The sequence below is a fragment of the Amphiprion ocellaris genome, chromosome 1, assembly GCF_022539595.1.
Source record: "Amphiprion ocellaris isolate individual 3 ecotype Okinawa chromosome 1, ASM2253959v1, whole genome shotgun sequence".
NCBI lineage: Eukaryota > Metazoa > Chordata > Actinopteri > Pomacentridae > Amphiprion > Amphiprion ocellaris.
The window spans coordinates 37,566,144-37,590,734 of record NC_072766.1 but is presented as its reverse complement, the minus strand read 5'-3'; the positions used below and the strand labels follow the sequence as shown (position 1 = coordinate 37,590,734).

The 24,591-nt window shown below is 39.5% G+C and overlaps 1 protein-coding gene across 10 annotated transcripts in view; it reads right to left on the bottom strand.

Moving 5' to 3' along the window:
• LOC111575108 (C-myc promoter-binding protein-like) overlaps positions 1 to 24,591 on the bottom strand; it is a 110,864-nt gene that overhangs the window by 16,123 nt on the left and 70,150 nt on the right. For 4 of the 10 annotated variants that reach the window (XM_035952714.2, XM_035952715.2, XM_035952716.2 and 1 more), the window contains 10 exons: positions 21,624 to 21,757; positions 19,310 to 19,442; positions 18,677 to 18,883; positions 17,057 to 17,185; positions 11,109 to 11,250; positions 7,154 to 7,261; positions 6,757 to 6,843; positions 5,717 to 5,836; positions 5,289 to 5,438; positions 2,590 to 3,785 (listed from right to left, as the gene is read on the bottom strand). In XM_035952714.2, the coding sequence (XP_035808607.2) occupies positions 2,590 to 3,785; positions 5,289 to 5,438; positions 5,717 to 5,836; positions 6,757 to 6,843; positions 7,154 to 7,261; positions 11,109 to 11,250; positions 17,057 to 17,185; positions 18,677 to 18,883; positions 19,310 to 19,442; positions 21,624 to 21,757 (2,406 nt within the window). The remainder of the gene's footprint in view (positions 1 to 2,589; positions 3,786 to 5,288; positions 5,439 to 5,716; positions 5,837 to 6,756; positions 6,844 to 7,153; positions 7,262 to 11,108; positions 11,251 to 17,056; positions 17,186 to 18,676; positions 18,884 to 19,309; positions 19,443 to 21,623; positions 21,758 to 24,591) is intronic. The other 6 variants (XM_035952717.2, XM_035952718.2, XM_023280037.3 and 3 more) reach the window with 2 other exon arrangements.

Below are 24,591 nucleotides of genomic sequence, written 5' to 3'. Positions count from 1 at the left end.
CAAATGAACCGCGGCCCGGTACCGGTCCACAGCCCGGTGGTTGGGTACCGCTGTGCTAAAAGATTATCATGACCAAAATACCAGTCAAACCCATGACTGAGTGTTTTCACCCTGAAACTCAGGTGTACTGATGACAGTATCAGAAACACAGATTCGTACTTCCCTTGCGTCATACGTAACAAACAAAAGGAATCAAACCTGTTAATGTGCAGGGAGGCACTTTCTGTATTGTTATTCTTCTTCAAAACTGGTTTACAGTTCGAACATGTTTGACTGAATTATTTCAATATTACACTTTGTCACTGTGTAGTGTAGATTAGTTTTACATTGTTAAAGAAAGGAGAGCTGGTGTGCTTGAGCTGCAGTGAATGATGAGGGGTGGATGGAGAGAGAGGCAGGGACTTCGATCTGCACGTTATTGAGTAAGTAGCGGTACAGAGTTATATCTAAGCAATTTTAAGGCAAGAAGGGGCTAATTTCATGGAAAAACTTATAAATGTGCAACTTTGATATGAGTTAATAGGGGTTTAATGAGTGACTGGAGAGGGACTTTACACTATAAAAACTCATCTCTGTATATCAAAACTACATATTCAGATTTCTTTTTCATTAAAACAATCCCTTTCTGTCTTAGAATGATTTAGATTTGCTACATATGAAACCCTGGAGGTCTGAATCTGTGTTATTGAGACTGTCCTTCAGTTTCAAAGTGGAAATGCTCAGTTATGGTGCTTTCTGCTTATTTTACTCATGCTCTGTCTTCCAGCATAAAGAAACACCATATTGACAAATTAAAAACTTGATTTTCATCAAGGGAGGCGTTTAGCAACCAACACTGCTCACAAGACACAAAATGTTTTTTTCCTAAGTAAACAAATGCAGATAAATCCAGAAATACTACATCTGAACACAGTATTTGGCTATTTGAGCACATACATTCCTGCATCAACACAAACTGTGCTGCTGATGGAGGAGCTCACATGTTGTCAGATCTCCAAACTACAGTTTACAAATATCTGAGCACAAAACAAAGTCTGGCAGCAGGTTGAAATCACACATCCTGCAGATGGCAGGAGGAGAGTTCTGGCTCCGACTGTGGATTAGTGACTGAAAAAACATTTGAAGCGGCACGCTGTCTGTGCCATGCAACTAGATTTTTGCTGTTGTTGTTGGTTTTCCACAGTTTCATGAACAGTAGCATAAATATCAAAGCAGATTGATCAATACAGTTGGTACATGGAGGTTTTTACACACGGTAAAATACTGTTAGATGCTCAAAACACCACAAGATGGCAGCAAAACTCAGACTGTGAGCCTATTTTAGACTACTGCTTCTAAGTTATTGAGAGCGTTATACCGCATGACATTAACTGAGATATGTACCAGTGTTAAAATACAATAACAGTAGAGATTATTAGGGTTTTAGGCAATATTGTAAATCCTGTTTGCATTGCACTAATGTAAGGAAAATTAGGCTACTACTTGGAACTATTTTCCTCTTTCAAACAGAACAGAACAGCAAGGGTAACATCTCAGGCTCCAAAACAATTAACATTTAATGTAACTGATCGTGGCGGCATCTAAAAACAGGTTCACAGACCAGAAGAGGTTGAGAAACCTTGAGAATATTTCTTTAAAAAAGTGAATAGAATCGATCAGAAGTGCTGAATCATGCAAGTTGACACAGTTGTATAAAAAGTATTTCTGGTAGAAAAAAACAATGTAAAATATAGACCAGAATCAACACAGCAACACTGTATGCATTTACCATGGTACAGTAATGGCTTAACCCCCGTGTTGTCTTAACATCCTGTACACTCCTCTTGTCCTACGGGTCAGAAAGGACCCGCCTCCCCTGAGTCTCTAAAATAGAGCAGCTTAACTGAATTTCCAAAAATCTATATTACATGAAGAACCAACCTGTCATGCATCACACACTTTGTCTGAGTCTGAGTTTTTTGCTCTTCAGAAGGAAGAAAGACTGTATTTAATCAGTGGACTCTACTCGTTTTTATTATATCACACATAACTGTTTTCTTTACTAAAGTAGAGGTTTTATCACTATTTTTGCTGCTAAAGGTACTGCATAGGTGTAAACATTATTTGTTTCGCAAGAGATAGTACTTCTGTATACTAAGAAAGTACCAGAAATGTGCAGAAAGTAGCCTGAAATGCATTTTTGAAGGGAAACAACAGTGTGTTGTATACTGTACAATGGAATGGAAAACTACAAAACTTGACAACAAAATATGAATCTTCTAACATCTTTTGAATCAATGCTCCCACCCACAAGGTACATAACTTACAACAATAAGAATTTCACTTTAGGAAAAGTCGTCAAATTTCAAGTTGAAAAAAGGTCATTTAGCGGATTTTCTGTGCTATTAAACGTGGTGGCCAGGTCATTTTAGACCTGAGACAACACGAGGGTTAAGCACCGGCACAAATAAATAAAGTTTGGAAACTTCAGATATTTTTTTATTGGTTTTCATTCAATTTCTGTGCGTAAAACTATTTTGCAGAACCTAAAAACCTGTATGTGTTGTGTACAAAGTCAAGCTTTTCACAAGTGACAGCAGGGCTCTGTACCTTGGTCGGTGTTGTGTACGTGGCTAGACGAGAGTACCAGCGGCTGGCCTTCTCTGCGACACCCTTCCCTGCAGAGACCATGCTGGTCTTAAACACGTCCAGCGTTGGCGTGAGCAGAGTGTCCAGAGCGAATGAGGATGAGGAGGGTGAAGGCGACGCCAGGCTCATCCGGTCAGCCCTCTCCCTGTAGGGGCTGGGCCGAGGGCTGGGGCTGGGGGTGGTGCTGGAGCTCCGGCAGGGAGGTGATGACCAGAGGCGCTGGCGGGAGATAGGCTGGGAGGGTGAGGGCGGCTGGAAGGTGCGGGAGCGCGGTACTCCGGCTGTCCTGAGGGGGGAGCTGTGGGGCAGGCTGGCTCTGCGGGGGGTGTGAAGCGTGGAGGGGTGCAGCAGCAGGGGGCTGGCCGGGTCCTGGAGGTCCATGCTGGGCGTCCGGCTGCTCAGAGGGCTTCCCATGTGGTTCATGTAGAGCTCTATCTCCCGGGCCAGGTGTCTTCGGGCACTCGGGGTGCTCACCTCGTCTCCCTCCGGGTCCTGGTCCTCAGTCTGCTGCTCGGACTGGGACTCTGCTGCCAGAAGGGAAAGAGGGTCAAAGCCTGTTTCTATGCCAGTTCGCTTCACGGCTCCTCTGGGCGTCATGGATGTGATCCCGCCGTAACTCGCGCTGCGTTCAACAGTTTTCTTATGAGGTTTGTTGTGAGGTTTCACCCCTGTGGCAGGTTTGTCCAAATCCAGATCCTCCAGATCAAAAATGGCCTCCATGTTGCTCCTATCTTCATCACTGGAGTCCTGACCCTCCGTCTCCTCCTCCTCCTCCTCCACATGACTTCTAGCAGCGTTTGTCTTTGCAGCTGCTCCCTCCAGCCCACTGAGAACCAGCGAGTGAGGTCTCTTACTCTTACTGAAGTTGGCACCAGAGAGAATTTTGGCATCTGCTCCCAGGTGTCCTGCGATCTTATCTGGGTCGGTTTCACCCTGGCTCATTCCCAGACCGAGGACGGTGGCTCCGCTGCCGCTGCTGCCCACCGTGTCGCCGCTGAGCCGACGGTTCCTCACGCCCTGCCAGTCCAGAGCCGAGCCGCTGCTGGCGCTGCCCACCACCTCCTCCAGAGCGCTCTTATGTCTCCTGATCAAACTGTTGGTGTGAACCTCACCGATCTCATCCAGAGAGGAGGTGAAGAGGAGACCTGCAACGTGACCTGACAGAGAGAAGAAATTATTGTAAGTTTGTATGAGGAACTGAGCAATAGAGGTGGAATGTCCTGTTCATTTTCTGCAGATAATGTTATAGAAAGTGATGAATCATTTTATATATTTTTATGTCAATGTATAGTATTTGATGATTTGGTGAAATAAACAATCCTCCACTCATCCACTAATGTTTAATATCTTATTAAAATGTTTTAGACCCTTTATACTATGATTGAACTGATTATCCAATATGTTTTAGAACTAAATTACAATGAAAACTGTGAAAAACTGTATACATGTTGCAGCCATGAAATAACTGTTTGCATTAACATATGTAGATATGTGAATTATACACAAAAAAATGTGTTACAATAATGAATTTATCACTCTAAAATGCATGAATATACTGCAAAATGTGTACATGAAGTATTATTTCAAGTTGAATAGTGAAATCAGATCCTATTTTATATAAAAGAAAAAAATGTGTGGGTGAAAATGTTTGATTTTTGCTACAAGTTGTGACATTTTTGCAAGAATCACTCTTATGTTTGAATTACTGGTGCAAAACATGCTCCTGTGTAACTCAGCCTCTCACCTTAAAGACATAAAATGCAATGAAAGATATAAACTACAACTTCCATACAGTATTTCAATACAAAACCCCCAAAAACAAAGCTGAAAGAGATGCACACTTACCGGTTTGCAATGTTATTTCTGGAGTGTGCTAGATTATGCTCACATGCTTTATTATTAATACAAACACATCCTTATCTGACACTAAACATTGTTGCAGCACGTCTTCTTAACATGTCTTAAATTACTTTGTTTTAGCTCCTGTTTCTTTGAGGCTTCCCTCCTGAAAAGTTAAACTCACATACAGCTTATTTTGTTTATATACACTTTGTTCATCTTATCTGTCCTTCAAGCTCTTTCACTCAACATTTTTCATTGCACTTCATTTTTACTGCAAATTTTGCACTTCTGGTTAGATGCCAACCTACATTTCGTTGTCTTGGTATTTGTATTGTTTGCAATGACAATAAAGTTAAATGTAGTCTAATTGAATCCAGCCTGAGATCTTTGAGTTTCAGGGTGTAGCTCTTGCAGAAAAACTCTAGTGAGGAAAAAAAACATCAGACTGTGAGGCAGTTGTTCACTAGCTTTAAAAAATGCAGCAGTTCAAATCCTACTACTTTCAGATGAATTCAACGAGGTTCTGAATTTACTACAGCCGTTCATCTCTTCCCATTTTTGACCTTCTTCCTCTCCATGGCAACAGCAGCTGAGGCTCACGTGTACCTCGGTATCTGGAGCTGTTCATGCTCAACAAAACGAGATTTCTCAGAAACAAAGGTGAAATAATTAAAACTGGAGGCCATAATGTAAACCTGACTAACTACTAAATTATCCAAGAGGCTCCTGTGTTTGTTAGAAAGCTTTGAAATGGTAATTTACAGTAAGGAAACAGGTCACTTTGCCAGTCTATTGAGCTGTGAGGTTCTTTCTATTACCTGCGCTGGCGGAGCTTTTGGGTTTACTCGCTGAATCGTCAAATGCACAACTGCTGCGAACGATGCCGCGGGGTTTGAAGGAGGAACTGATCTCCAAGTCCAGCTGAGGGAGGCAGTCTTTGCTTCCTTTGGCACTTTCTGTCTCTGACACTGCAAACAAAGAAATTACACTTTAAAATGGGTCTTTTCTTACAACACATCACTGCTCTTTACAAAAAAAAATAAAAAAATCCACTGAAGGACAACACGCAGCTGAAATGCTTTGATGTTCATGAGAAACCAAAAGGAGTGAATCATCTCTGGAGGAGATGGAAACATCAAGGCAGAGGAAAGGGGGAATCCCATGAGGCCGCGGTGCAGCCAAGTTACAGTTATTTAGGAGGTTCGACAGAAATATCAAGCGATATCAGATCAGACAGACTACTGACAGGAGCTGCAGTCGCTCTCCTTCTTGTCATCTTTGTCAGCGGTGGAGTCCTGGGTGGTGTGGTCTCCTCTGCGAACCTCCTCTTTGGACAGAGAGTTATAACCCAAATCTGACTGATCTCCTAAAAAAACAAAGAGAAAGAGAGAAGCACTCAGATGAAACAGCCAAGAGTGGCGCTGAAGCCTGACAATAAACCAGAAGGTCACAGAAATATACAACACAAGGAGGAGCTTTGGGTGTAAAATGTGGCTCTATTGGAGCTTTACTGTGGCTGGAGATGTAAATGAAACATACATAAGAGAAGTAACTAGCGAGGCGTTGCTTCGCTTTCATCTCCTCAGTTCTGGGAGGCTCATAGCTGTTGCAGGGAGAAGACAGAAAAAGCAACTAAGCTGTGCTAGATAAAGGAATCCTCCTCGGGGCGTAAAGGGATCTACTGTTACTGTAAGAAAACAAACTGCATCTTCACAGCTGCTAATGAATTTGACTGCTAAGACTCGAGGCTGACTCTTCCATCTGCCTCTAAAACTTCCCCGAGTCTCCAGGCAACCAGCTGTCTCATGATTTGTTCTCCTCTTTCATCCTTGCTATGAACCTCTGTGGCCGTCATCTCTAAATAAACCATGAGGCTGCAGAGCTCGGCGGCAGCGATACAGTGTGCAGCGACTTTGAGTGACGAAGCCCGATGCAGGACTGTAATAATCGAAGAGCTGCACACGGACGTCGCCACCACCTGCTGTGGTTCCCCTTCACTTTCTCTGCTCACAAAAGCGAAGCATCCCGCCGAGGTGCCATCTCCGTGATTAAAATTATTTCCGTAATCAAAAAGAATGTGCCTCTGGGTAATTGCTCGCCATAATTGACAATGACAAATCACTCGGTGGTGAAGCGAGGAGCGAGAGTGAAACGAAGAAATGAGCAAGAGAGCAGCAGAACAGAGAGAGGAGATCACAGAGCGGAAGAGGAAACGATGAGTAAGAAGAAGACAGAAGATGAAGATGTGGCAGAGCAGGCACGATGAGAAGTTTCAGAGAGGTTTACCTGGGTGGAGGGTGGCTTCTCTGAGCTCACAGCCCCCCCAGTGTGCCACCGGGGCCCTGGCACCCACGCTGCCGCCCCCACGGCCAACTGCATGCAAGGGCAACACAGGCAGGGCCAGAGTGAAGGGCAGGGTTAGGGACAGAGCAGAGCAGAAACCACAGCCGCAAAACCAGGGAGAGGTGATGGATGCACGGAAGGAAGGTGGAAAAAACAGGCAGCGGAAGGACGAGGAGGAGGAGGAGGTGTGGAAGGAAGGAGGAGGCCGTAGGTCGGTGAGTGGGACAAATGAGGAAGGAGGAAATAAAATAATGTCATTGAGAGAAAAGAAAAAAAAAGATGAAGAACAAGATGGCTGCCTGTGAAAGATGGAGTCACGCAGCAACCGTTGGAGGTGTACCTGTGCTAGATCTATCGTCAGTGGGGTCTACTTTGGGGGCGTCGGCCAGGTTAGTGTCGGCAGAACTATCCAGGCTGCCGTGACTCACAGCGTCCAGGTCGCTGCCATCTGCCCAAAAACAACAAGGCGTTAAAGGAGGCTGAGGGCCGTCACTGCGCCACAAGGGCTCAACGTTCTCCTTTCTACGTTTTATATCAGATATTTTATCTTTTAATGCCGATAAAGGAAGCACAAGAAAGAACTGTCCGACTGAGTCCGTGCCAGTTAGGGTTACTTAGTAGGGCTGCATGATGCTGGAAACAACAGACAATGAGATATTTAGTTTTTCTGTGATATATATACTCTAATATTTTGATCAGATGACTTGATGAAATCTACTTTGAAATAATCATTCTCTAGTTATTGGGGTTATCTTGTAGGGGAGAATATCTGCACTGAAAATAAAAAATAAATCAACCCTCTGAACCCCAAAGCCTGTCAGCATGTATGAAATGCATGTTTTTTGTTATCAGAGCAAGAAACTGTAAAAAACAAGAAGAATTGTTTGAGTTTAAACTTTGTGACATTTCTTTAACTCTGCACATGTTACTTCCAGTTTTGTCTAGGAAATTAAACCAAATATAACTTGTGGTATTAAACCACCGTATTCTATATGTCTTACTTTAAAAAAAATGCCAAAATTAAACTCTTTCCAATGACCACATTCTGTAAAAAAAAAAACTAAAAATTTGGCGCTCTTAGTACAACCGGGAGGCTATTAGTGACACAGCTGTGATCAACAGTCACGTGACAAAAACTGTTTCGGTTGAACTGCAGGCAGTGTTTACACAGAGCAGAAAAGAGACAAGTATGAAGACAAATTAAAAATTAAAAAGAGTAAAATACCTCCAATTATGTGGAGCTACTACTTTTGCAGTTTCGGTAACCCCTGTGGGCACGTCGGAAAAAGTTGTACATGTTGATTCCAGGTGTAATAAATTCCAATCTCATTATTTTTCTTATTTTCATTATGGCATTATACCTTTGTTATGCAGCACAAACTACATTTCTGAGTTCTCTCTACTTCTACTCCATGGTTGTGCTCTTTCCATAAAGGTGCAGGACTTCATATTACAGTGAAAAATGAGTTCACAGTGAGTAAAAATGTGAGGGTAAAGGTAATTTATACTGTGACTGCATGACAACAAAGTCTGTGTTTTGTACAGCTTGAAAAAAACACCCAGTTGATCCAATAAGACTTGTATCAGAGTAAGAGATGTTGTATCAGATAGACTTCTTTTTAGGGCTGGGACTTTAACGCGTTAATTTCAATTAATTAATTGCAACAAAAACAATGCGTTAAATGAATTAACACATTTAATTGTGACTTTCTCAGTTCCCTAATTTCTGGCACACCAGTAACTCTGATGAACACTCCAGCCCAGTAGGTGGCAGTAATGAAACTAAAGTCAGTTTACTATGAACTATGAAAACAGAATGAATCTGGATTTTCAACTTTTTGAACATCCTTGAACTACTTATGCTGACGTTATATGCCATACAGTGAAAAAAACCTAACTAAAACCAGGCTTTAAATCATCAAAATCACTTTTTTCTATAAGTCCCGGTTTAAATTTTTTTAAAATTATAAACACGTATATGTCTATTCATTGATTCAACTGTCAACCACAATTTTATTTGAATTGAAAAACTTCACTTATTGTGTCAAATATTGCTATTTAACTGTGCGATTAATTGGGAATAATTAATTACAACGCCTGTAATTAATTAGATTAATTTTTTTTTCATTGCATCCCGCCACTAATTCTTTTGTAGATTAGTTATGGAAAATGTTCACTTTTTTAAATCAAGAAACAAAGAGTTGCTGCCTGATGTCTTTGAGTTGCTTTGCCTTATTTCACATCACATCGTACTTCCAATTTTGAGGAAACCAAGTTGTAATGACGATAAATAAAATCAGAAACGATTGTTCCAAAGCCAGAAGATTCTTTATGTTGACAAATTTCTTCCAAATGAGTGCCGTTTTTAAAGAAATCACTAAATCATATTCACCGTTATAAAACAGTCTTCATGAAAACTTTATTTTCATACAGGGGAACCGTAAATACATATGAAAGATAATATGTAATTTTGTGCTAATTACAAGGAAAAGGAAGACTGACTTGACAACTGATTCATTTTAATCACCTATTAGTGTAAGCTAGAGTCTTTTAATCAGTGCACAGCAGCACAGAAAACCTGTCATGTATTGTAAATCATAAAAGCTGCGACAGACGAAGAGAAATCCCACTGTGTGTGTTTTACAAAATGAATCAGTGCTGAACTCTGGCTGCAACGACAAGGAGTATCTTAAAAAAAAGCAGGATTAGCATGACGGGAATTAGCATGCACCGGGTGTGCAGGTGTTCACTGGCATGCAGGGGAGTTAAATCGCACAAATTGAGATAGTCGTGTTTTACACTTTCACCTTTCGACTCTGCTGGACGTTTATTACAGCTGACAGATGTATTTTTAGAAATGGTGGGTGAAGAGATTGTCTTTTCTGAAAGTGAGATTTTTGGATGTGTCTCTTTGAATTTGTATGAGGAGCATGTATCCTTATAATGTTACTATAAGTCAATGTATTCTCTAAGTTTGTGCCCATCTATATATGATGAATAATTCTAATTAGCAATGAGGTTCACTGAATAAAAACATACACTAACATGACAAAGAGTTTATTAAATGTACTATTTCTGAAAATCTCTCACTGTTTTGGATATTCTTTTTTAAGTACATGAATTTCTTTATTATTTTCCTCCACACCAGAGGACTGAACTACGAAGCAACCTCAACATAACCTGGATTTCTGTGTGTTAGCTGACTCGACCAAACCTGCAATCCCCATTAAAGATATTTGGTGTCATGACAGCGGTTCTCAACTTTCTTTGTTAATCAGGTTTAATTCTTCAGACTCCAATAAAAGGTGTTTCATACATAATTTAACTCTCCCTTTGCCCAAAATTGACCAATTTATGCTTTCTTCTTCAGCCAAGACAATCAGGTTGTTTTATAAAAGGAGAGCTATACAGAATATAGTAATTTAATACTTGAAATAAAGCTGTTATTGCAAATTATGAGAGAAATGATGGTAGGAAATTGTTGATCATGTAAGGTAATATATTTATTTTACCATTCAGTGACTGAATGCAGCTGCACATTAAAGCCCTGAAACTTCAAACATTTAAACATGATATTGAAGAACTGAGTTTACATCTGACACTGTCTGATAATAAAGGAGACATGAAAACACTTTAGTTTTTTGCTTAAATTAAAGAGGAATTAATGTTATTGACTGAAAATTCTCAGTGATAATTAGCAAAAGATTGCTAAATTTTCTAGCCAGTGTTTTAGTAGCTGCACTAAGAGCACTGTAAATGGTTTTGGCAGCAAATCAGGACAGAACTTAAAAAACATCTTTAAGTATTTTCTGCATCAACAGCTGAATGTATGTAGTTTCTCTTGGCAACACAATGCATCCAGGTTTTGCTATTGTAACTGCACAGCTTTGCTCAGTGGAATTACTAATGTACAGATCAACAGGTTTGCAGATGAAACATATTTCCTCTGCTGAGTATTTACACCACTTTGACAGAATATTATCATGAAAAAACTGTTGCAGCTGATTTAAATCCCACACTCTGAAGAGAAGGCAGCGTAAACCATAACGTTGATCCAGCAGGTTAAAAGAGATCCAACTCTGGCTTCAGGCTCAACATACGTCACTAAATCATTAATTTGCTTCATAGTACAGCCTTCTGATTGGACATTTTTGTAATTTCTTTAATTTTGCTGTAACATGAACTCCAAACCAAAGATTTAAAAACACCTGAACATGTCAGTCAGTGTCGTGACGGCAAAACTTTTCTGAATTACAAAAAAATAACCGATTGTGGCTGTAATATTTGACAGTTACCTGACAGAGGGCTCTGGGTGAGGGGAGCATGTCGTCGCAGCGCCCGTTTGAACTGCGCCACGCCCAGGATGACGTTTCTCAGCTTCATCCACAGAAAATATCCTCCTCTGGTGCTGGACGGCCACGTGCTCTCCAACACCGCCTGGACAGAACAGAATGAGAGGCTTGAATTAGACGACTGGAAGAGAAACGTTGCCGCTAATTTACTCAGCAAAGTTATTTCACAAAGAATATTTTTGTATTTCCAAGATCTCTCACCATGAATTGTGCTCATAATTTTCTCCTGAATAAATTATTGAATGTGAAGAGTGTGAATATTGTGCGAGCTGCAGCTCCGACTTCATCTGTTCAATTTAAACTCAACATTTTTGATGTGGGCGAACTGAACCCGAACCGATCCCCATTCCATATGAAGGATGAATTTTTCATCAGAGGCAGTGGAGTTGGACCCACAGTCACACTCAAGCGACGGAAAAGGAAACAGGAAAAGGCAGCTGTTGGTGGCCAAGTCACGTTCGACAGAGTCTGTCTGCCCCTAAAATAAACTTCAGACACCCCCCTGAGAAAAACTCGATTGGTATGCCGCCGAACAGAAGTGGGTTTATTGAGCAGGCTGCTCTTGTAGGGAGGCTCTGAGGATGTGGGCCTGGTGAAATGAGGCTGCCCTCCCTGAGATGTTGCCAACAATGTTGTTAAGACAGCTAAAGCACAGCCACGCTTTGTACTGCAAGCATTTGTAAACACTAAAGTGTAGATAGAGAGGGAACGAAAGGGTGACAGAATATGAAATGTGACAGTTGTTTTTTAGGCTGAAACCAGTAACATCTTTTACTGACTGACAGTTAATGTCTGGAAATGATGTTCAGATGTCAGGAAAACAGTTTGACATTTTGGGAAATACACTTAATTGCTTTCCTGCTGAGAGTTAGATAAAAAAATTTACACCATCAGTCCAAGTAATGTGAAGCTACAGCCAAGAGACAGTTAGCTTAGCTTAGTTTAAAGACTGGAAAATGGGGAAAAACTGCAAGTCTGTCACAGCTGATCAAACTTATTACAACTGACGGCGAATATTTTGCATAATGGCTAAAATCGTTTCCATTCGCCAGCAAAAAAACAGCCGAATGAAATTAGGAGAAATGTCGTGTTTCAGCAACTATTTCCACATTATTTTCCACCATTTGTTCTTCATTGTTCTGCTGTGGTTTAATGGCACCGACTGTTTATCTCGAGGCGCCTAACTCTAATATTCGACTGGCTGCATTTCAATTAGCATCTATTGACATTAATGTCATGGATTTAGCTGCAAAGTCAAACAGCACAGTGCTGATGTTTGCACAATTTGGTTTTAATGAAAAAAGATTGGCATAAAATCATCAAGAAAAGGCAATTAAGTTGTTATTTGCAATTAAATGTCATACAATTAATCAACTTTCCAAAATTTTATGATCGTGACAGTTCTGCCATCAAAGGGAAAGGAAAAAATCCTCCTACTACCACCTGCTGAACTCTGTGATTAACACGTTTTATCCGTCTGATCAGCAAAGATCAACACCTGCTGCTTCTAGTTTCATATTTAGCAGACAGACGATATTCCAGGAAGTCATTATGCCCTGAAAAGATAGTATACATACATACTTTATGGGACTCCAGTGTGTCATTAATACACTTTGGTGTTTGTACAGAGAACAAACAAGATATAATGTGTTAATAAGTGAGCTTTTCTGGTAGATTAATATTACCCTTTCACAACCACAACTAGCCGTTTGCTGCAAAACTGAGCTACCTAATATTTAACAAAAAGATATGAGAGGTCACCAGTCCTCGTTCGTTTGAATTTTTGCTTTCTATTTACCAACAAACCTCTATTAGATTTATTGCTCATTCTAAGCTTGATTAACACCTAATGTTTATCAAAAGGCTGCTATTAAACTGACTTCTTGCTCGACTAACCTCGCCATGAAGCTCAGATCAGCCTCCTGTTGTGCAGAATGTTTATTTACAAAAACAGACCACTGATAATGGAGAATAATCGTGTGGTTTTTCTGAACCGCTGAGGCCAAAACGCAACATTCACGAAAACAGATGTTGTTCAAAGTCCACTGCTGTGAAGTTAAAGCCCAAAACTCTCCCGGACAGAGTCTGTCACGATTTATGGCCGTTTCAGACGAACGAGTCACAGCAGTCAAAGTTCAGATTAGGTGAATTCTGACTGTTTAACGCTGTGACAAATATCCACACAGCCAATAGGATGAAGCATCCAGCCAGGTAGAGGAGAGAAAATGGTGGAAAATCTGATGTATGTTTGAATTTTCTCAATTGTGTGACAAGTTTGCTTTAAAAGAGACTTTAGATGGAAAGTCTGATCTTGGATTTCTATTTTAGTTTACCTGTCAGGTGTGTTTTGACCTCTTTATATACAGTCAATTGTTTTAACAGTCAGATAGCTTGTTGTAGACAGACGTGTAAACAGGGCTTTCCTAATGAAAGTAATGATGTGAGGAGGCATCTTTTTTGCTCCACCAAGGAACATGGCAGAGCTATGTGACAATCGGCGTACGTTTGTCTGTCTGCTTGTCTTTCTGTTCGCAACATTACTCAAAAACAGACTTACATGAAATTTTTAGGGAAGGTCAGAAATGACACAAGGACCAAGTGATTAGATTTTGGCAGTGATGCAGCTTATAGTCTGGATCCACAGATTTGTTAAAGATTTCTGTATTATTGCGAGATAGTGGAACAGCGTTACTGTAACCATGACAACAAGTGAACACTACGTCAGCTGCCTGCTGACGATCACATGATTGTGATCCGACTACAAATCCACCGCTGCTGACATATCGGGACTTATCCGTCGGAAATGATACAAGGAATAATTGATTAAATGGTGGGAGTGTTTCTGAGTCCCATCAATTGCCTCCGCCCGCTCCATATTTAGATGACCTGATTCGGTATCCATACATAACGTACACATGTATAACACACACCTGTACTCAGCACAAGGTCATTCTGTTTCTGGGTACATCTATATTAAATGGCCACATTCTATAGTGCGGTGATTTCTGCCACAAAGTTTTTCAAGACTTCATCTGTCGGAAATCATTCAGCGACTGAGCAGCCTTGGTGGAGCACTGTGCTCTCTGAGTGCTGTTCTTGTTTCTTGTTATTTACTTATGTTGTCCCACTAGAACCCAGTGACAAGCTAAGCTCAAGTCATGTTGTATCTAAAAGGGCCTTTAATGTTGCTGGGTCTTTGTTTGTCATTGGTCTGGTTTTCCACAGTTTTTACCATCTATGCAACAACTGTGTAGAATTCTACACAACAGTCTGATATTTGGTCTGTGTTTTTTCAGCAGCGCTCTCCAGTCGTGTCTCCTGATGGCCTTTTATGTTGACTGAATGTCATTTTTTGATTCTTTCCTTGTAGAACTTGAACTGAGCCATTATATCACACGGCGCCTGGCCTCCAGTGCTGATCTACTCAGAATATATATATATATTTAAAGTGCAAACAAGAGAAAGCTTCAGATCACTGTGAACTCCATGTGCTGCGGGGTAACAAGGTTACTTTAGTTCCACTTTTTAAAGTAAGTTTTACTTTCTTTGCAGTTTCAGGAAGAGTCTTCTTTTCTGCTTAGTTTTGTGGAGGTACTGCTCACTAGTAATTCAGCTGTTTCTTCTTCTTATTGAAAGAGGTGTTATTTCAGATATTTGGATCTGTTTTAGGTGCAACTAAAGACCATATGACTGTAACAGGGAATGAGCACATGGGTGGATATACTCAAACAATTTGTGAACAAGTGAAGGTAAATCTTTACATATTCTATGTTCATTACACATGAAGTGAAAAATGATTATGGCTTATCGTTCACTACAATTAGGAATCTAGTATCTCATATTATTAGGATATTCCTTAAGGTCAATCAAAAAGGATTTACGATACAAAAATGTCTACCTTCTGAAAAGTATATTTATATACTTAATACCTGGTTGTAGATCCTTTACTACGGACTACTGCATGAAATATGGGAGTTAAATAGAAATATTTGAGTTACGGTGTTTAAAAATCTTTAGTGATAATTATCAAAATTAAACTAGTAAACTGCTTGAAACACTTTACGTATGAGTCTAGGATATACGAAATTTTCACACTCTTAAATAACTGATGAAAAATATTCAACCAACAAACCAAAAGCAATCTCAAAATTAAATATTTTAATATTCTGAGAAACATTTTTCTACATTTTTAGAGCTATATGTCATAATTACCAAAATGAAACTAGAAAAAATGCTTGAAGCATTTTGCTTAATCTAAAATATATTCAATTTTTACTTTCCTAAATAACTGATGGAAAATATCAAGCCAGGAACCTCAAAATGACAGTTTAATATTGTGCAATATGTTTTTCAAAATTATTTGAGGTGTAGGTCATAATTCTCAATAAATGTTGATGAACTGGCAGAAAATATTAAACTAGCAAACTATTTTTACACTCAAAATATTTTAATATTCTGAGATACACTGCTCAAATTTTTTTTGAGCTATAGGTTATAATTATCTAACAAACTAGAAAACGGCTTGAAACATTTTTACTTTACATGTTATGAATCTAGAATATGTAACATTTTAATTTTCTTGAATAAATGACTGAAAAGACAAAACTCTTTCCATGATATTGTAATTCTATGAGATGCACTGGACTTAGAAGATGCAAAAATACACTGAGGGGAAAAAAAAACCTTCAAATGTCCAGTTCAGGAGCAGCAGTAAAAACAGAATTTGTGTCCATGTAAGAATCAGCCACCTTCTGCCTCCAAACCTGTTATTTATAAAATGAAATAAGACCCTCCGAGGTGTCAAAACACACCAGAGTAACCTTTACTGCGGCCCCGTCTCCTGACAGGCTGCTCCCACATCAGCCAATTTACTTTTATGCTGCTTGGATGGTCGGATCAGGGACAGGTTGTGATGATAACAGAGCTGCGATTCATCCTGACACCTGGGTGAGATCACACGCGGCGTCCAACAACCTTGGGGCTAAACTGCAAATGTCACCGATGTTTCTTTTTTTTTTAAACATCTGTGGAGGCATTTTTGTGATGAAGCGTCTTTGCCTCGTTAGTAGCAACCGGAGGGAAATGAATTTTAAGGATTGAACACAGTGGTGCGATAATTTGGATGCAATTATTTTTGCGGTTATTGTGAATCATGAATTAACAATCAACGTCAAGGCTGCAATCAGTCATCATCACCCAGGATCCTGAGCTGTAATTATCCAGCACGTGGCTTAACCTTTGGAGAAACTGCACCCAATCAGAGGCTTTAGATGTCACTCAGAGGTCATTTCTTGTAAAGCAAAGATGTTGTGAGGTATAATAGCAACAAAACAACACTACTTTTTAATATTTCTATAGTATTTTTCAATTCTTCTCTCTAACTTTATCATGTTTTTCAACAATTTCTAATGTGACACCTTCAAAAACCTTCTGCTGCGCAAGTTCTTGGTATGTTTTTCTTATAGCAGCCTGCCTCATTTGTACAGCAGCCAATTCCCTAACTGTGTCTGCCTGTTCATCCATCACTGCTGACGGGAGCTGAGCATCTCATTGCACACTGTTCCCAGAGATGTGTTTTTGGCTGGCATGGATGTGTTCATACAAACTTGTAGCTGAATCAGCAGAATATAAATAAGAAGGACAGCAAACCCAGGAAACAGGAAAGTAGTTGCATGTCCCAGCACTCATATATTTTTATTATTTCTGGTACGAGACGTTACAGTGGGTATCAGCAAGCTGCACCCATCATTCAGTGTTTGTGTAAATAAGTAAAGGTGCTTTTTGTGATGTTTTTATGACATAAATTAAAAAAAAAAAAAAAAAAAAACTGGTAGATTTTCAAACACAACAGCTTCTGGCTTGATTATTAGTAATAGAGGCGAGTGCTATACCTTATTGTAGTAGCCGTAGGTGATGGCATTGGGGTGAACTCCGGCCTTCTTCATCTCAAAGAGGACTCTGACAGCCAGGACAGGTTGGCCGTACTGTCCACACAGCTGCATCAGCACCCGGTAACACACCTACAAATGCACATGTACGATTGTTTCGTCAGAAAGACAGTTAACATCTGAAAATTACAGCAGTGTATTGGTGCCACACCAGAAAAAGAAGAAGGGATCAGTATCATGCAACATCATAAAAAGTTTACACGTTATTACAACATGTGATGTGAAACCCATGTTTGAATGACAAAACGGTGGGTGAAGAATGGATAAATGGAGGAAAATGGTTAATTTACAAGATGTGATTAATTCTCTGAATCCCATAACCTGCTGACAGTTATAAAAGGCACGTTTTGTTTTGTTTTAAATGTGCAAAATGACATAATTTAACAAAGCAAAAAACCTTAAAAACAGGAAGTCATTGGATTTTCCAATGGTCCTTGAATTTATCATGTGTGACTATTGGTTTTATCTGAAAAATAATCCATATCTAAGCTTAAAATTGTGATATTTTATCAAAATCACCTTGAAAAATTTGTCAAAAATAATCTGCCAAAAATATATATTTTCCAAAAAACAGTTTCTGTAACAAACTAAAATTTCTGCGCTCCTCATCACAACGAAGAAGCCATGACTGACTCATCTGTGACCCACAATCACTTCACAAAATTCAGATTTTGACTCAACTGGGCTGAACTTCGGGTTTGCAGAACAAATAAGAGACAAATATGTCAACAGATTTAAAAAAATGCAATTTCTAAGATATAATTTATAATATGGAGATTTATTACTTTTTCTTAGTATTGGTGACACCTGTGGACATTTGTAAAAATGTTAAACATGTTGATTTGATTTTTTTTTTTACGTTTTTGTAAAATAATCAAAGAAATTCAACTTTTGTTTTGTCTTAGTTTGATTTTTCATGGTATTCTGACTGTGATTCTGCACAGAAAACCTGTTTGAGTTGTCTCTACATCCAGCCACGGTTGTGTTGTTTCCATAGAGGTGCAGATTAAGATTCATTGTTATTGAACACAGTAGCTGATATTATCATGTATCCATGGAGCCTTCAGAGCCTACAGCAGTGAGAAATGATGCTTCCTCCAGAGGCTCATTCTTCTTTCTGTGCAGCCTCTTGCATTTTAAAATCCTTCTTTGTGTACGCATAATTATCAAAAAATCATCCACAATAGAATCTCACCATGTCTCAAACAAAGCATGAGGTAGAGCTTAAATAAATCGTGTAAATGAGCCATATTCAATGTATACATTCTCTGCACATTTCCTCATCCAAACATGACCTTTCATGTTATAACAAAATAAACAGTATAGTGTTTATTTTTCTCAGTTTATATGTCATAATGGCGTGAAAATATCCTAAGAAATTGTCAAAAACATCTTGTCATTCCAATTAACTTTGCATGTTCTGATACTAATCTGTTTTTCTGGTGTGGAGTCAATATGTTGATGATAAAAAACAGACCCTGGTTGCTGAAAAGAGAACCAAGATAAGTCCAATTTGTAAAAGCTAATACTGTGCCAGGTATTTTTGGGGAACCACTACTGTACCTCATCAGGGGGCTGCAGCTTCTTCACCTGCATCTTTCTGAGGACGTCGTATGCAGTGCGAAGCGCCCGAACCTTGGAGTGACAAACCTTGACATATGCTGGCAGACAGATGAACCACAGACCATAGCAGTGACGGAGGAGGCACTTAGACCACAGCTGAGGGATGGACGAGTACTTCTTGGCAATCTTCTGGGCTGATTTGATCTCCTGTTGATGAAAAGTACAAAAAGGAAGTTTTTAACTGCGCAATTCAGGCTTGAGGACACGTCAAATTCCCATAGGAAATAATAAATTTCTGCAGGCAAATCAACGTCCCCATCACCATTTCTCTGGAGAACAATTTCATAGTATTACAAAAGAAAAATTCTAGTCACACTTCTATGTGTGGATTTGTTCAAGTAGCTCTGTATATGCTTAACTTCCAGTTGTAGAACTCAAAAATTCACTCTCTTGACTCATTGAAGTAGAGAGTAACTTTTCTATGTCACCAGCTTTTTGTGCAGTTTTAAAGATTTTACTTTTTACTGCAGGTTTGCAAGAGCTTTTGATCTCATTTGAGGCCTCAGCTCAGCACTTAACTGAATAAATAAATACACTGTCAGTGTGACAGCAGTGAGTTACTGTTGTTCTGACCTGCTTGGTGCGTCTGAACATAGGGGCAGGGCTGGTGGGGCAGCTGTGCCTGGCAGCGAGGCGGGATGAAGGGGTTCGCAGACCCTCCACCGGGTCAAACAGGTCAAGACTCAACACTGGAAAACCATCGTACCTGATGAAGAACATACATACACATGTTAAAGACAGAGGCAACACAGTTTTACTATCTGTGCTCCACAAAACATCTCTTTTCTTAATATTTACATGGATACTAAGTGGGTTGTAAATTCTTACAGTCACTTTTCAAATGCTTCAAATGTTTATTTAACCTCATGAGGATTCAACCAGCACAAAGAAAATAAGTATATTTTGAAAAATCGAACATAAAATGATCGCATCCAAGAGTACAGTGACATTGATATGGCTTTTTTGGAATTGTCTTCACAGAGAGCTGTAAAAATATCTGGAGAGCTATTGGTCATTATAGATTACTGGAGCTTAACTTAAGTGGTTGTGAAAAAAATCTCTCAGCGTAAATTATTCAGTGAATCATAACCGCAGAATACAAATGCCACATAAACTGATCCACACAGTCCAGCAGCAGAGTTCAGCCTTAGTCATCCCACTAAGAGAGCTGGACTCCTGCTGGTTCTCAATCAGCAATTCCAAGAACAAATTAAACAACTTTCAACTCAATTTATTATTTGGGTTTTTCAATTTTCATCCTGCTGTTAGATGTGAGTCCTGTCTCCAGTTATTCTTATTGAGGATGTCAAGTAGGACGACGGTTCTCAACAGCACAGTAATAGCTCTGTAGCATTTACAAATATTAACCCTCTACACCTCAAACCCTGCTGACAGGTTTAAGAGGCATATTGTTTTAAAAAACTTTTAAAGCTACATCATTTATCAGCACCGGAAACTGTGAAAACTGAAATTTTAAGGTATATTAAATGTTTGACGTGGAGTTCCATCAGAATAAACAACCAAATCTAAGTGTAAAATTAGTGGTATTATTATTGCTGTTGTTATTCTACATCCCTCACAGAAATTCCTCAAAAATACTGCATTTGCACCATATCCAACAAAAAATACTGCACTCCTTGGCTCAATGTAGAAGCCATTTTTGACTCAAAAGAAATGCAGGTTGTGTTTAGACAAAACAGAGGAGATAAGGGACATTGAGAGCAAAACAAAACATACTTGAACAATAAAATAATGCAGGATGCTGAAAAAACAACTGATGGTTCTTGAACTAATCATCTGTAACACATTGCTTTGTCAGGAAAAGAAAATCTCAGCTTGGAATCAGAATATTTCATGACTTTAAAAATCACTTTAATCTACTTGTATTTTTTTTTTAAAATGCCTCAAAAAAAAGTATTGGCTTTAACCAGATCCCGTTAAAACTAAAAACATTTGTGCTGCTTCCCACAACTGAGAAGCCATAAGTGACTCAGCTGTGACCAACAGTAATGTGAGAAAAACTCAGTGATTTTTCATTTGAGCTGCATTTACACAGAGCTGAGAGGACATGAGATGAAAAGGACAATTAAACATGCTTGATCAATAACTGTGTACAGAGGCACAAGTTGTTTCTGCATGGTGAAATCTCTTTCTAGAGTTGATGTGTAGTTGAGTGTGAAAAACATGGACTCAATTCAATGTTATTTATATAGCGCCCATTCACAATACGTCTCATAACGTTTCATAGTAAGGTACAGATTTTAAACACACTAAACAAATCCAGACTTTTTATTGGATTCCATTTGAACAAACACTCAGTGAGAGTGGAACAGAAATAAAAAGCTTCTATTTACCCATGAAGGACCAAAAAAACCCAGAAAACAGACCCAGGTGTGGGTAAGGAGGAGGGGTGGGAGAGAGGTGATCTAGTTTGTAGAAGTTGTAAAAATGTAAATAGACCTAGTCAAAGAGCCTGTCAATAGCACTCAGAAGCCAGACTAAAAACAGTGGACACATGGAAAAATATTGTACATATTGATTCCAGTTTTTTAATTTTTGTAAAATGATTAATCAAAGAAATTCACGATCAATTTTATGATGTATGGCATCTGTGTCTTATTGTTTTAAGAGCATACTTCACTGAAAAATTAGTCCATGGTGAGTAAAAAATGTGACGGGAGCAATGAAAACACTCAGGTCAGAAGGTTATACTGACAAATTCCACTAGGTGATTAAAAAGCTTGAGCATGTTGAGTGATTCCAGCACTGATTTAGTTGTACTCTGTTATTTCTGGTAGGACAGTCTGGTTACAAAGAAATAAAAAGCACAAAAACACCAACTCCACTATGTGAAACGAAATAGTAGCTGCATAAAGACAGCTTTTACCTGTAGCACAGTGGATATTCCTCCCCGTCGGGCAGCGGAGGCAGCTCTGGAGGTGTGATGAAGACTGTGTGCTCGCTGCGCTGGGATTCATCAATCTCTATCAGCCTGGTCTCCTCCAGCCTGTCACCGTCCACCTGCAGAACAAAACATGAACAGAGCTGACTGGGTGTTGGTACCGTGACCCTTAATCTATCACTGCTGATGGACACACGGGGGAGTTTCCCACTGGGCAGGTGAGAACTTCCACACAGATCTTGACATTATGCCCTGCAATAAACATTTCAGTGTTTGCATAAGTAGGTTTAAGTGAGGCAGAGGCAGACTGACTTTTGAAAAACAATTTTTTTTAAACGTCAAAACAGCTTTGTAGCTGTCATCCTGATAGTGGGATTTCTACACAATGTGTATCTGGAAGAGCTGAGGGAGAATGACAGCAGGTGACCTAGATTCCCCGAGTGAACATGTTCCTCTTTTCTTTCTTTTTTTAACACTCACTCCACCTCTCTGCAGCCTCTTGTCACCACACTCAAAGCTGACATTAGCCTGTGCAAGTCAGTTTCATTCCCCTCCTTGGGTCTCCTACTGTGTTTTCTTAAATAGCAGGTTAATAAAAATCTGCAAACCGTCACACACAAATCAGCGACAACTTTAAAACCACCTTCCTCATACAAGATGCTAATAAAAGATCCTTGAAATCCTGGTAGCTGCGAGGTGGAGCTGATTTGTTTTTCTAATTCTGCGCTTTTTGTATGAAGATCTGGGACATAAATGAGCCTTAAATGTCCTTCCTTGGACAACGTTCAGAAGGTACTAATCACTGTATACCACGAACATCAAAGAAAAAAAAGCTGCCATTATGACACCCAAGAAGGAAATTAAATTTAGGTGCTTGTGTCCTTGATTTTATTCTTTCACCCAGAGCTCAAAACCATATGAGAGGGTTGGAACACAGATCAACTGACAGATATAAAGTTTTAAAATACTGTTAACGCTGCACCAATCTTCAATCTGCACCTTCTTACTCTCCATTTTACCATCACTTGTAACCAAGACATACTTAACTTCCTTTACTAGGGGCAGTAACTAACCAACTGAGAGGAATTCACTGTTTTCCACAGCTTCAGACATTGAGGCGCTGACTACACACTCCCAGTTTTCTTAAACTTGACAAACCCACTACTACTCCTCGTGAAGGCTAAACCAAAATAAATGAAAGTCAGACTGGCAGAGAGCCCCTCTGAGGATTAACTGACCTCAGATTCAAAGGCTTGTTGTGGTCTGTGCGTTTGCAAAAGTGCGAGTAAGTAACAGGCTTTGACTGAAATTTAAGTGAAAGATGAAGAAGATTTATACCACCAAAAAGGATGAATCGATAGGTCAACTGTTCACAGAGAGTGTGTCGACTCTATAAATCTAAATCTGCACCTCGAGGGAGCTGGAGTAGTGTGAGCAGCAAGTTCATTCTGTTGCGGATACTTGTTATTTCAAAGGGAATCCATAAAACTTTTATTTCTACAGAGATTAATTAGAATAGCATCGTGTTTATGTATTCACCAACAGCGTTTGTGCTTAAAAGGTTTCAAGAATAGTTCAGTAATTCAACACCAGCCTTGGATGACCATTTGATTTATAAATAGCAACCAGTCATCGCACCATTACATCAGTGTGCTTTGAGCGTAAATTGGCAGTGGAGAATTTATTGTGCGAATAAAATCCCCTGCAGTCAGTCAGTAGGAGTTTGATACACGACAGGTGCATTTAATTACAGCAAAGAGTTTCTGAGAGTGTATCTCCAGCAGGAACCCTCTATCCTGGAGCTGACAGTTTATAGCTGCTCACTGGTGGGGAAAAGTGCTCAGACTTTTCATAAAAGATGGCAAAAAAAAAATATCCAGGAGGTAAAAAGAAATGATAGCGAGCACAATGGACGTCAACTATCATTTCCATCAGTGACAAGTGGACTTCCTGTGCAGAGTCGTGTTCGTGGAGCAGATAGATAAGACCTATAATGAACCTTACAGTGGGAAGTCTGAGCTTTATGGTGGATATAAAAAAATCAACAGCCATAAATTGAGAAGTATTCAATGACAGGCTTTAGAGCTGCAGGCAGTGATTTTATTAATGTCAGATGAAATGAAGGTGAAGCACTTGCTCAAAGTTCATAATTTAGTCTAGTTAGTCTGATGGTGATTAAAGTTTGATATCCGCCTCAGTCAAAGCAGTGAAGTGTGGAAGTGTCTGTTCTTTGGTGCAGCCTTTAAAAAAAAGATTTCATTCTTCCTCTTTTGCCTAACAACGCACACCAAAGTCGAACATACTGTCCTGTGATGTTTCTCTGAGCACATTTTAAACCACAATGCTAAAAGTATGATGAAATACGAGCAGCGGTGTGAAACGCAGCGGGTGTCTGCAATCATCTGGAGATAAGGTGAAGGTGGGAGGGTTGGAAACGCTGCTGGAAGGAGTCAGATGAGGAGATTCAGGCATCTAATCAGAAAACCTTCCAGGCATGTTGAATCCCAATACCATTCTCCACACTCTCAGGAAGTGTTTGACGGTTTAGGGCTGTCCCACTGTCAACTACAGGGCTCTTATATGGGCTGTTTGATGATATTATGCACCATTTCTGTCAGACTTTTCTGAGGAACTTGTCCGTAGTTAATAGCCACATTGGTGTCATATAAAAGTGGTATCCTGCCTGCCACAAAATATACACAAACCAAATTTATCTGTTGGAACATCTGGCTGCTTGCCTGTGAGGTAATTTATCGCATTTACTGGTTTGTCAAGTTGTTTTTATTTTCAGTCAAACGTCCACATATGAGTTAAAGATGTTTGCAGCTTTCCTGAATTTTAGTGGTTTTCTAGAATGTACAAATACTGTAATGCCACTAGCAGGAAGCGATTAACTGATCAGAAGATCAATCTGAAAGAAATGGTGATGCATCATTTCAAAGCAACGTCTGCT